Genomic DNA, 14,729 nt, shown 5'->3' with positions numbered 1-14,729 from the left:
TTCATTCCTACATAATAATATACTGGAAAGCTTATTGCCTCTTATATTTTTATAATTTATATTTCATACACAGCAGAAAACCCTGTTTCCTTATAAAGTTTATTCTTTCAAAAATGGAATTAGCTTTTAGTTTTGGCATACAAACATTTGATAGAGATGCTTTTTATGCTCTTGTCTAAATCACTGGTAACTATGCTGAATAAAACATGGTCAAGGATAGGAATTTGGGGAAGCAGCTTTTTATCAGGTATTTTTGAGCATTAATAAACTGCAACAATCTAAGAATGTTAATAATAATGTTAATAAATTCCCATATTCTGTTCAGAGAGACATTATAAGATTATCTGTCTAATGTCTTGCTGTTATCTGGCTATAGTATGTCAACAGCATTCTCTTAGCTTGTTTATTAATCTAACATAGCTATAAAAAAATACAAAAAGAGGCTGGCTTGTGAACTTAGGGTCTAGGTAAATAGAAACTACTTAAAGTATAACTACAGTACAGGGAATTTGTACAGGAAGTGAGGAAGCATCCCAGAGATTAGTAATAGCAGAGAGCTTTGGTGGAAGTTCATAGGGTCTAGCTAACTAATAAAAGAAAACAGAGTGAGTCTTTGTGAAGAGGGTTGAAAGATGAAAGAAATGCTATCATTGCTTTTTTCTTTTTCTTTTTTGGTCGGTTGTGGGGCCTGAACTCTGGGCCTGGGCACTGTGCCTCAGCTCTTCAGCTCAAGGCTAGTGCTCTACCTCTTGAGCCACAAGGCCACTTCCGGCTTTTTCTGTTTATGTGGTGCTGAGGAATCGAACCCAGGGCTTCATGCATGCAAGACAAGCACTCCACCAATGAGCCAACCTCCCGGGCCCATTGCTTTTTTTCTTATACCTCCTCATCCCTTCCTTGTAAGCATTTGCCTCTCTTTTCCTTCCATTCCCTAGCTTTTCACCAGTGTCTCCCATTGGCTGATTCTAGGTGACAGACGGGACAAAGAGACAGAGGAAAGGCAATTTGCAGCCATTTGGAATTTAAGATAAAGCAGAGCAAATAGTCTGGGACAGCACATTTAACAGAGGTATTTCTTGGGGAAATGGATAATTCCCATTTTATATCTTCTCTAGGAGTTTAAATATTATTATAATAATTTCCAGTGTTTCTAGAAAGTAAGTCTACACTTATGCTTACTTTTTATGAAAATTAGAACAAAGATGTTTCCTTTCTGCTTTGAGTATTCTTTCCTCCACAACTTGTCAAAGATTACCAAAACTGAGCCAAATCTCTCTTACAAGGTCTTATAGTTTCCTACAATCTGATTTTTCTGTTGTAGGAAACCTAAGTGAAGATCCTGCGAGCATTTTACTCTAGCCTCCTATTACTGATATGGAGAGGCTATTCTTCACTTACTCCCAATGTCAGTTGAGACACTTTTCATACTGGATCTTCACGTATTTTTTTCCTGTTGATTAACAATATTGCTTTGTATTTTTTTCTTATTTGTTATACAAGGTTCATATTCTTTTATAAATGAATGCAAAGGTATTCATTGGTGAAGCCAATTTGAAAATAAAATCCTACCCTACTTTTTCACTGAGTTGTGTATGTGAGTGAACTGAACCTTCTTTGGATGTGGGAAGGGGGCTGAATGGAGATTGTGAGAGAATGATTTTCTCATTGATCTTGAGCTTTATTTCATTTTAGTGTCTATTTGAAGGGTAGTTCTTGAGTATTTTTGAAATTTACTTCCATTAAGTAAATCATTCTCATTCTAATTTATTCTTCAAAGCATTACCTAATAAGCGCTTCAGTTTCCTCTCTGTTACTACAAAAAACTCAGTAACAATAAACTCCATAATTTCTTGTTTGTGATATTTATTCCCCTATTAGTCGGTTCTAAATGACATCAACAGAACCTGAAAACAGCTAGAGATGTGCCTTCACTCTCGTAGGTGAGCAAATCCTATATTCAGAAGAAGTTTCAAAAGGCAGAGTCTGGACCCAGATTGTATAGAACTTCAGACAGGCTCTGCCACTGACTGTGTGGATGGAGGGGTCACTATCATGTAAGATTATTCATGGGATTAAATGTGTGCGTGTGTGTGTGTGTGTGTGTGTGTGTGTGTGTGTGTGTGTGTGTGTATCTGTGCTTAGTTTCTCAACCTTTAAGATGTATGCTAGTACTTCTTGTCTTGGGAATGCTATGACAGTGAATTGTACATGTATAGAACTTAAAATATTACCTAATTCAAAGTAAAAAGATCCTATTATGATAACCATCCCTCAGGGTCCTTACACAATGAGAATATATGTTAGTGTTACTACTACTGCAACTTCTTAAAAAGTAATATTCATATTAGTTTCAGCAACAGCATTCTGTGGTTTTGATAGACTTGTAATTTTTATTCTAGGGTTCAGTAATTTCATATCAAGGGGCAAAGAAAGAAACCCATGAACAAAAAGCAGAAAATCTCAATCAGTTTTCTTTTGAAATCATTCTAATTTTGAGTAAAAATGTATCTACTTATATCTACCTTCAGTGTATATATCCATACATGAATGGAACTTGCAAATGTGGATACAAACTACATTAGAACACATGTATAAATATATACCCAGATAACCACACAGCAAATCATTGTAGACTCAAATGAAACATGGGATTAATGAATGTTATTGAGTCAAGATGCCTCTTAATAGTGGGCTGTTTATTATCAGGCCTTGAAATAGTACATGATGTGATAAAGGACAATTCATTCTATTATTATTTAAAATTGGACAATAATCTTCTTTAAAATGATTAAGGCTTCTTTAAAACAGAAAATCATCTAGATACTTTCCAGAGAAGGAATTTCCATGGCTGTGTCCAATGAAGTTAAAATGTTAATTAATGTTTTAAATCCAACAATGGATTAGACACCCGTTGACTATTCCCTCAGGTACTAGTTTTTAAAAAAAAATAATTATACTTCAGAGGGCATAGAATATATTCTGTTCACCCTTATATTCTCCAAGAATATCCTCTCACCTTTAAAAAAAAAGAAGGCATTCACTAGATAATTGTGTTAAATTGAATGGTTCATTAGTTCTTAGGTAACTGATGTGTCTAAAATACATGCTGATTCAAAATAGGAGATACTTTATGAGTCTATAAAAACCAGTGCCAACCATGACCATGCTACTACCAGGCCTAGACTAGCAATCACAGTGTCCTTAGCTATAAAACTCAAGGAGACAAAATCACAAATACTTTTTACCAACAGAAATACATTGTGGTTTTCTCTCTGGTTATACAATTAAAAAGGCCTGATGATGTTATGCTTGAAGAACTGTAACTCACTTCCAGAAGGAGAACTAACATTAGTAGGTTGATTCTGGGGTCCTAAGGGTATATGTGTTAGACCAATGTATACAAAATGATTATGAAAACAAAACTCTATAGAATTGCTAAAGAGGTGAGATAAAATGTACAACAGAGGGATTTTATTCTTTATACTGTTAGGTTCAAGATGGCTGTCATTTTTAGTCCAGTTTAGACTACTTTTAGCATTCCTATAATAGTGGCCTACTCCTAATAATAGATAGGAGGTAGAAGTGCAGTTCTATATATTTTAAGTAAGAAGTAATACCACAGCCAAAGCCATTTAACTAGTACTAAGAACTGGTAAGTAGTTCCAAAATATACCATATTACTTTACTCTTATGCCTTGTATTGTCTATTATAAAAGAGTGAGCAGCAGCTAGATTAAAAATAAAGCTGCATGAAAACAGAACTACTGACACAAGGAATTTTCAATTTCAGAATCTTTGCTTTTAGTACAAAACAAATGTTTTCCCAAGGTATATTTATAGTCATTTTTTTACAGGCTTATTACTGCCAAAACAGTGCAGCTATAACCCTATGATGATATTTAGCAGTGTTTTCCAAGATGTGCATTTTTCCCATAATCAAATAAAATCGGAATTTTTTGTCATAAAAATATGCACTGGTTAAAAGTTTCTCAGAAAGATAGCCTTGCTGTTAAGAAGATTATTTTATCACAAAAAAATAGCTGGTCTCTCAACTGATATCTGGGCATATGAAGAGTTTATTTGGTTTGCTAAAGTCATTGGGCAAGGTGAAATGGAGGCTTACATTTTTCTTTACTATTTCTTCAGAAATTGCAAAAGATTGTAAAGATTCTGAACGGGGTATGAGTAGTTGTTGTTCTACAAAGTCTCCCCTCAGGTCTATTATTAACTAATTATTAAATAGATTTCTATATTTCAGGTCCTCCAAAGCTAAGCTGGTATAATGGGGATTGAGATGAAACATTTTAGTTTTCTAAAAGGACCTAGCAGATTTCTATTTTTTAAAAAAGATCTTACTTTCCTATAAACTATGAGATCTGTGATATCAGTGTACAGCAGGGATCAAGACGTACACAGTGCATCCAGGTTTTTTAGATGAGATAGGGCCTTGCTACCTTTCTGCCCAGCTGGCATTGAACCATTAGACTCTTTGTGCTCCTCTCTTTTTTCTTTCCCTTTCCATTTTCCATTAGCATATACTAATTGTACAAAGATGTTTCATTGGGTATTTCCATAAAAGCATATATAATGTTCTTTTATCAAATTCATTCCCCCCTATTACTCCTATTCCTTAACCTTTAAAATCTTATCTCACTGAAAACTATTACAGAGAATAAGCACTTCAAGAGAAGCTAAACACCACAATGTCCTACAGTATCTTCCATAGCATTCCATATAGGCATTTTATTAAAAAAAAATGTTTTAGGACACATCTTGTCCATTTCAAAAGTATAGTGTAAGGCAGTTTCTATAAAGAAAATATAAGCTCCATTTCTTTCACAGCAGTCTTGAACATCTGTCATCTTGTCCAGCCATATATATATATGGACATATTTGTATATATGTACATATGTGTATGTACATATGTATATATGTACACACATATGAGTACTCCTTTGTAAGACTTGGCAACATACAGTAATTCAAATTCATCTAAACCAAGGTCACACTGTGTCTATATTCAGACTGTTCAAGGTGATGCTCCACAGAGAGAATTCTGAAAACTTCAGAGGACTAAGGAACAACTGTGGCTACAAAAATCAATCTCAAGGTGAATATTTATGTGTATGAAAATAGAACAACAAAATACATTGTTTTCATGTATGGAAATGCTGTAATTAACCCTCCCTCCCCTCTGGTGTAGCTAATATGAATAAGAAGGAGGGGAAAGAAGGAGGGGAGGAGGAAGGGAAGAAGGGGAGGAGGAAGGAAAGGAAGAATGGAGGAAGGGAAGAAGGGAGGAAGGGAGGCAGGTAGGGAAGGAAGGAAGGAAGGAAGGAAGGAAGGAAGGAAGGAAGGAAGGAAGGAAGGAAGGAAGGAAGGAAGGAAGGAAGGAAAAACAGGCCAAAAAAAATAGCATATAGTTTAAAGAGCATAGTCCACGGAGACAGTTCTTGACAAGGCTCTATTACTTAACACTCCTTATTATCTTAAGCAACATTCTCTGATTTCCTAATATGTTAAAGAGGGATGAAAGTAGTACCCACTTCTAAGGACAGTTCTGAGAATTAAATTAATACATATAAAGTACTTAAAATGATACCAAATACACAGCAGATAATAAATGTATATCATTATCGTCTTCAGTTAAATAAGACTTACTTGTAGAAAAAAAACTTCCATAATTTTTTTACCTATTTTAAAGAATATTTAAAATTATTTTATCAGTCCCTCATCATATTCCAAAATACTAAGGCTATACCTGAAAGAGTCCCTAAATCTGATCTTACGTTTACAAGTTTTAGTTCTTTCTCACTGTTCTAAAAGTATGTTTACATATATCTGTAGGTAATTCCAGCAGCCCTACTGCTGCTACCATGAAAGTAGACTGGCAAAAATCACAGTGTGATACAATTATCAATAAGTTTGTTCAAATTGTTAATTAGATAATGTTGGTACTAGAGGTTTTCAAATAAAATAAGTCCATCTTATTTGTGGTTTATTACAGATTTTGACCGAGCATGATCAAAAATAAAGAAAATCAAAAGAAATTCCAACAACAAAAAAGCTCAGTTGACAAGGAACTCTCAGTCAGCTCTATATTACTGTCAGTTGTCCTAAATTCTGTAAAAATATCTTACCCAAAAGCAAATGGTACCCCTAAATCAATATAAAAGTATAGAGTAACACAAGCTAAAAGGGCCACAAAATTAATTTAAGTGCTATAGTGGAAATTTTATTTGTTGAAAAGTACTGTTACTTTCATGGAAACTGAGTGGTATTACTGGAAAAATGAATCAAGTATCCACAAATATAGTATTGTATAGCATCTCTACATCTTGAACATTTGTGGGTTCCCCCCTACCCTCAGTGGCAATCTCCTTGGAATCCTATACCAAGGGTCTACTATACAGACTTTTGCTAAAATATTTGATAACTGTCTTCACAGTTCTCCAACTATAGCAATTATAATATTCAATGATTATCCCAGGGAAGATGTTTTACTATTATTTCAATGTTTTGACCTGATTAAACAATCCATTATAGTACTTGTAGAAATTAACAGACTTTATAAAAGTTACAGCAAAAAGGGCTGTACTGTTCTCAATTCTCTGACCTCAACAGAAATCTCCACTCTTGGTGTGGATGGATGCCTTAAACACCTACATATCACAGGATTTTAGTTGATTTTTATGCATTAATAATTCATTAAAATATCAGTTATATACCCAAACAAGGGTTTTCCTTGGAGCGTCTCCCAGCTCCAAAGCCATGGGGAAAGGAGAGGAACCTTTACAACAGCAAACTGAGAGTGTAGGTTAATCCAGGTCTCTCTGTGCCTACGTAAACTACCTCCAATTTTTTTTCCTGCTCATCTGAGGTGCAGTACATAGCAATAAATGATGTCTAAGATATTATTTGCTTCTTGCCAAGGAGAAGATGTTTGCTTGCTATAAAGCAATATTCCTAACTTAGGGAAATTTGCTCACTTACTTCTTCTACTGTAGTCCATGTGATAGATTTGGGAAAGGGATAGTACTTAGTTTTGAGGCTGGCTCCTGGACCTTCATAAAATTAAAATACTGTTTTAGATACAGAAGAAGATGACAGATGACAGAGGTAAAACTAGCTTCCCATGAGTTATGACTTCCTGTTTTCATTGATTTCTCTACAAAAGACTTTCTCTATAATGACTGGCAGAAGTGGAATTCAACATACTTAATGCATAGGCATTGGGGTGGGGGGGGTGCGCAACTGACCAGAAAGTATATAGCCTCAGGAACAGGATCCTATAGGATAAGGACAGCTTGGGAATGATGGTAGAGTTTCTGCAAAGGTATTCATGGAGTTAAGTTACTAACAGCAGGAAGTATTTTGATGTTTTAGTAAGATGGTTGTACTGGTATAAACCAGATAAATGCTACTCCTGCTTGTGGGAATACTTCAGAGAGTCTTCTGAAAGGCATTCTGATTATATTTCCCTGACGTAACAGTTCCAGATCTGCCCTCTGCCAATCCTTATTATTGCATTATTGTCTTACTGTCCATTGGCCTCTAATGGATCAAACTAATTCCTTCCCTCGCATCCCCTCTTTCTGCCCTTTCTGCTGGTTATTATTTTGGAGATGGAAGTCCCAGAGACTTTTCTTCCTGGACTGCTTTGAACCACAATCCTCCAGATCTCAGCCTGCTGAGTAGCTAGGTTTATGTGTATGAGCTACTGGCACCTAGCCACTAAGGTACTTTCTGATATATCACTTGGACTTTGGAAAATACATGTCTTTACAATGTCAAAATCCAAGTAGGTAGCAGAGTTCTTCCTGCTTTGGATCAAGGCACAAAAAGATACTTCTCTCATTCCCCTTCCACAATTTTCAACAGTGAAGCTGCCTGCACTGTCCTAGATAGAAAGGGGTAAATGATGCTTTCACATACGAGACAAAGAGAAGGCAAGTTGTCTGGATGGCCCATGACATCCCCTATTCTTAGAATAACTTAGTTTAAAGAGCTAATGAGAGGCTTTCTTGAGGTATTGGGAATAATAAATTATAAAATGAAAGAGAAGGGCTCAGTCCAACTCAGAAGTAATTTCTTGGTAGTTTTCTTCTCAAAATACGTAAATTTAAAGCTGTCTCTTCAAATTTGAAACACCACCACCACCAGTTCTAAGAATCAGTAAAATCCTCCTCAATATCTTGTTATACTTATTCTTTGAAGAGGCACCAGGAATAATTAGATACTCTGCTTTGTTAAAGAGTGAGCACCAAACATTCATGGGATAAAAATGAGGGAAACATTTTATCTACTGGTGATTATTTGGCTATTCTGATTAATCCATTGTGCACATTTTATATTTAATTAGAAACTAGGAAGGCTTTAGGATATTATTCTAAAACACTGTAGTAGAATTATGGTATCATATTTACATGGTACAAATAATGTAAGAAGATTTTCTTGACAAATTATTTTTTAACATCCTTATTTTATCAAAGTATGTATTTTTACTCAAATGTTTTAAGAAAGTAAGTATGAGTCTAAGCTGATTTGCTATGATTGGAATAGGCTTATTTCAGACATTTTACCCCTTTAAATTGTGATATGAACATTCAAACATCTGTTAAACCATAGCATCTGTTTCGTATTTGGGATGCATCCCTACAAATTAGAAGAATGCTTGTTTTAATGAGCTCTGATTTAATTCAAAATGTTTTTTTTCAGTGACTGGAAAAAAAGAGCAGAACAAATTTACTCTCTAGCACTCCAGCCCTTAATGGAAAAATATCCCAAAGGCTCATATGTATATAACCAAAAAAAGTTTAATTAGAAGATTAGTCATATACTCAGAAAATTTTATAATTTAATGTTGTTTAATATTTTATTTGTATATATGTGGCTTAGGCATACATATACATTCACAATATATTCAGAAAAAGCAGATGGCCCATAAATCTATATTATTCCAAAAATAAAGCTACTTTTCTTTTTCAAATAGTCCTGATACTCTACATATTAAAAAACTCATAGTCTCTTTACTAAGATTCCTTTTCAAGCCTAATTCCAGAAGTGCTCCCATCAGATTCTCAGTTCTTTCTGAGATACTGGAGACTTGAATACAGGACCTTGCTCTTATTCGAAATACCCTACCACTAAATTATGCTTCCAGCCCAACACTCTTCTCACTTGTAGTTGTAACTGAAGTAATACTTTACACAGATTCACCAGTTTTCTAAGTTTTTCTTGGAGTTTTCCTGTCACTCACAGTCTTCCATTTGGATCTGAATTTGACTTACACAAGAATATGTCAAAAGTATTTCAGCCCTCCATTTTACATGGATCTCGCTAGGCTTTGAAAGGCTAATTTAAGGATATTAGCTATTTCCAACTCCCAAGTATTTATAATATAAACTACTTTCAAATCTAAAAGTCAATAAATTACAAGGCTGGGGTGAAGTTCCATGAACTCAGAAGTAAGAAGCCCTTGTCTAGCATGGACAAAGCACCAACACTGAAAAAATAAGCATATTTTTAAGAAATTCAATAATTGCCAAGAATTGATAAAAGAACAATATTATCCACAAAAGAACTCAGAAGAAGCTCATTTAAGAAAAAAACAGAAAAATGAAAGGAAACAGTTAATGTTTTTGATCATTCATTTTGTAATTCCTAATTTCACACCAACTAAGAAAACTGCATCAATAGTAACCTGATGCCCAGGAAATTTCTCTCACTTGCTTCTTTGAAGCAGTGATCATAGCCTGGTAGAGAAAGCCCCTGTTCCGGCACATTCTTCCCTATCTTAACCTCAAGTGAGGACTCAGTCCTTTAAAGTCTTTACGAAATTATATTTTCTACTTTGCCAAAAGAATAGCATTTTATACACACATCATATCAAAAGTGTAAGTGACAGATGTTAACAACTCAGAGGTCTGAACAAGCAGTATGAGTTCTTTACTAACTCCCCAACCCACTGCAAAAGATTAAAAGTCTAACTTAAAAAGTAGTATCTTTTAAGGAATTAGAAGAAAATAACCAAGTCTCTTTTTCTCTCTCACATTGGACTCTCATTTGAGAAAACAACAACAATCAAAGAAAGAATAAACTAACACTATTTTAAATTATTACCTGTGAGAAAGAAAGGCTTTGTATAATCCCCTTGTAACCTTTGTAAATGCTTAATGACTTTCAACAGCAACATTCCTTTTTTCAAAATTCAAAGTCAAGGTGTTCACCATTGAAAATTAGCTATAACTCATTTTGTGATCACAAGTAAAGACGGTGTAGCTTAAAGAACACTGCTAGCGTGACTTTGAGATTTCTTTGCAGATCTCATCTCAATGTGTTCTTTTTAACTTGCCTCTGCCAGTTGAAAGAGCGCAGACTTCCCACAGCGTTTCACAGACTCAGTGCCACCCAACTGGGAAGTGTGTGAGGAGATCTATTGAGAAACAATTTACATAAAGAATATTAATTGTGACACTGGAATCTTTTGTTTTCCATTCATGCAGACTGAGGTATTTTCTTCCTTTATGGGAATATCATCGCTCCCATGTACCTAGTAACTTTAAACATGTCAATTCTGAATGATCATTTGGAGAACCATTTACAGTAGCTCAAAAGTAATACCAAAATATAAGTGTGGGTTGGGTGGATAGTTAATGACACAAGTATTATCTTACAGGTAAAAGGCTTTAGATTTAACTCTATAACCTCCAGCATGGATCTTATTTCTGCTTAAGTACTAACCAAATATCAGAGATTGAAAACCATTCTGAATTTACCAACCCCTAAGCAAGTATTTGGGATCTCTGAGGAAGGAAAGCACTAACAGTCAACTTTTTTTTTTTTTTTTTTTGCTTTTGAAAATATAACATGTGGTTAGGCAGTAAGATAGGGATTGGAAGGAATTCAAGAGTTTTCTATAAAATACTGACCCTGGTTTGAGAGAATGCCCTAAAATATATTCAAAACTGACAAGCAAGACCACAAATTTAAGGTAGTCAGTTAAGAACCTATATTATGTTGGGAATATCAGCATATACATAAAATTATACTGACGACCTGTTTTTCTACAACATTGGCTAAATAGTGTTTGGGCACTGATAAAAATGAACAGTACTGCTCTTTCTTGTTTACACATGAAAATTTTGCTTTCCATTTCTAGCCTCAGTGAGAGCTGAAAAGGACATCCACTAATAAGGACAGTTACACAGCATTCTTCCCCTGGAGAAACTGTCATCATTAGAGTAGCTAGTCATGCTCTATTTTATATCTTTGAGATTCTGAATCAGTTTAGATAGAGCTATTTCTCAATTCTGTTTAGCAGGGAACTGTGCCTGGTGACTGTACCCTTCCTTACAGTCCTGACCTGAGGGTCACCTGACTGTTAGTACTCACCACTAGATGGAATTCTCCATACTTACAAAAATGGCCTTTGTAGAGACACGAACTCTATAAGTTTCTCCAACCATTTTAAAAATGGGACAGTTTAAGGAAATTATGAGGCCTATTTCAGTGTTGGTGCCTTGTAAATGCTAGATAAGTAAACTCCTTTTACATTTTTCAAGTATTTGATTTTTCTTTAGACTATAGAGAAAGCAATACTTTAGTATCATTGACTCTTAGTGACTTATGGAATGAAGTATTACATTGTGAAGATTACACTTTGTTAATAAGCAGCATAACTAATGTCATATAATATTCTCAATACATGGTATAATTATCAGTACTAATGATGTACCCATTAGTACTAATAAACTTTTTAGTCCAATTATAAAATTTAGCCATCTATAGAAACTGAAAGACTTAGCTATACTGAGGATTTTTTTTAATTTTCAAAAGAAAAATTTTCATGAGAAGACTTATTGGTGAGATATGTTTTCTAAAAATGTATCTTTTAACTTAATTTTTGGGAGAAGTTTTGGTGGAAAACTGAACATGTTCATTTCAATGGCTGAATCTATTATGCTAATCACTATTTTGGAAAACTTCTTGTACTGTGGAGTGTTACCTCTCAGGCCCCTCCTTACTGGCTCATCTTACAGTGATCCTTTAAATGTTTTCCTTAGGGTTTTGTATTAGGGCTTTCTCTATGTTATAAATTTTTTTTCTATGTTATAAATTTTTTCTCAGAAATTTCACTCATAATGATGCCTTTGATAGTAAGAAAAATGATCAACCAGGATATTAAATTATTCATTTTATAGCTGTCTTAGGTAAATGAGTAGACCAAGGAAATAGGTGGTAAAGATCAGAAAATAAAATTCGGTAAATCAATCTTTTGCAATTATGAGGTGATATTATAAACACTGGAGCTAGGGGGAAAAATGACAACTGTGGAATAAATGAATAAATCAAAGAACAAATGAACAATATGAAGATGATTGGTCTTTCTTACTTTAAAAGAAATATTAACACTTCTGAAAAAACACGTAATAATGTTCACTGATTAACTGCAGTGTAGTGTATGGTGCTTTCTATCAAATGTAATATTCTATAACATACTGGGTATTCCATCATAAAGTGAGTGCTTTAAATTTGGATCTACTGTTTGATAGCCTCTACTTACCGTGGCAAAGTATTAATGTCCAAATTTTTGTCTAAATCATCTAGATTAGCTCTTTTTCAAGCAGATATGTAATTTTTCAATGCAAAGATAAACTGTAGGCTTAAGAGTCACTCATATAGCAGAGAAGAAAATGTATGGATTAATCATGACTTTTAGACCTGTTAAATAATGGAAAACAACAGCTCCCTGCTAGAAGCAAATCAGATGGGTCAAGTGAAATCTTGATGAAATACGAATACCACTGATGTGGAATGAGAAGCAGGCTGAAATAAGGGGAGGCAATCTCTGCCCTCTCTAGAACTTTTTAAACTCAAATATTATTTTTTTCCTTTAATGTAAATATCCACTAAAGAACTTTTAAATGAAACGTGCTTCACTGAGGTTTGTTGTTAACTGTAAATTAATTTCAATAGGCTTAAATCATAAGATTTGGTTAGGAAAGAAACTACCTTTTCAGCTTTCAAAGTGGAACCTTAGGATTTGATGTGAAAGAAAAAAAAAAAAAAACACAAAGAAATGTCCAGGGCTTTTTTTTTTTTTAATTTTCACTGTCTCTTGTTAAACACACACACAGATACACAGACACAGACACACACACAGACACACACACACAGACACACACACACAGACACACACCAATTTTCTCAAGAGAAGGTATGGCTAAATGTCTTCCCAAGGTTTAAATGAACAATTTTAAGCTTCTTTAACTTCTATATACACTTCATGTCAAAATCAAAAGCCTTCCAAGGCATGTGCTATTGAGCAGGTTGAAAAAACACTAAGTCAAATTAAGAATTGAGGACCAAATCTTCTCACTATCTGAGTAGAGGACAGATGAGCATCAAGAACAGATTACTTTGTTTAGGATCTCATTCTGGAGAATTACATCTTAGAAGTTATACCATCCATCCCCAGGTCCCTCAGAGCTGCCCTACAGCTTCAAGAGCTCCTAAGGAGTCTGTTGACATTATCTTTTAAGTAACAATCATGCTGTCAGGCACACATCAACACCAGCTGAGATATTCTATGATGACATTTCATACTAAGTTGAATACTTTTGGTAGCCAATAAATATGCAAATATCAGGGATGTTGAAGATAAAGTACTACACCTTTCTACGTTCACATTACAGAATAAAGAATTTTTTATCAAACAGAATATATGGCAAAAAAAATACTGTTGTGAATGAAATGTTCTGACAAGCTGGATGGGAATGATTCAGATATCAACATTAAAAATGAATTTAGTCAACATGCCCAAATTCTTTTTTAACTCTTGGAAAACTTGGTAGCATCAATAAATGAGTGTTAGCAACTAGAGAAGAGCAAGAAAGTGCTATTTCCCTGGAAAGTGCAGCCTGTTTATCAGCATAGAAAAATTATAATAAAATCTTAATGCATTCAGATTCATCAAGCAAATTGTTCTTTATGAATGATAACATGTACTTTTGTTACCAATTTTATACAATAGACCACAGTAGCTAAACCCAAAACTTGCAAAGAAGCCTAATACATAAGCAGGCCAAATGATACTACACAATCGCAGCATTGACAGTATTCTAAGAAGAAAAAGCATTTTCTTAAAAAGATAAGAACTAAAAATATTTTTTCTCATTTTCAAAGTAAAAGGCCAGGTTTTCTGTGCCAAAAAGATATCATTTTACATTTCACCTATGCAGCACTGATGATTCAAATGTAACAAAGTGATTCAATACATCAATATTAAACAGAACAATTCTACTTGTCATCTTCTCTCAACTCTATAAAATATTGCTTAGTTTCTAATATGTTTTTTTTTTGCTGGAATTAATAAAAAAGAAAGATCTGAAAAGTAAAAAGACCCAAAGCAGGCAATATCTCATTTTCATGAACTGCACACATTTTATTATTTGTCATATAATGCTCAGTAGGAATGAGCGTGTGTTTGAGGACCAGGCTTCCACAGCAAAACTGAGACTATCAGATTTGCCTCCTTAGCATATCAACCAAGGAAATAATCTCTGTTGTGTGCTTTCTGGCTGACAAACCAAAAAAATTTGGGATCCTGAGAGAACTAACCCAATCTAATTGGGATTTAACATTAATAAAACTGCTGGACATTGCTATATCGTATCAAAAGCTAAGTGATGATAGTTTGACAGGTCATATTCACCACTTAATTTGTT

At 34.3% G+C, this 14,729-nt stretch overlaps 1 protein-coding gene across 8 annotated transcripts in view; it reads right to left on the bottom strand.

The window, feature by feature from the left end:
- Nucleotides 1-14,729, bottom strand: part of Bbx (BBX high mobility group box domain containing) — a 218,316-nt gene that overhangs the window by 36,171 nt on the left and 167,416 nt on the right. For 7 of the 8 annotated variants that reach the window (XM_042676675.1, XM_042676679.1, XM_042676681.1 and 4 more), the window contains one exon: nucleotides 10,355-10,435. The exons of the other annotated variant lie outside the window; for it this stretch is intronic. In XM_042676675.1, the coding sequence (XP_042532609.1) occupies nucleotides 10,355-10,435 (81 nt within the window). The remainder of the gene's footprint in view (nucleotides 1-10,354; nucleotides 10,436-14,729) is intronic. 8 annotated transcript variants of the gene reach the window in all.

This window comes from Dipodomys spectabilis, unplaced genomic scaffold (assembly GCF_019054845.1).
Source record: "Dipodomys spectabilis isolate Male_0828 unplaced genomic scaffold, ASM1905484v1 ptg000032l, whole genome shotgun sequence".
Taxonomy (NCBI): domain Eukaryota; kingdom Metazoa; phylum Chordata; class Mammalia; order Rodentia; family Heteromyidae; genus Dipodomys; species Dipodomys spectabilis.
The sequence above is the reverse complement of the archived record's forward strand: the minus strand, read 5'-3'. Positions and strand labels throughout refer to the sequence as shown.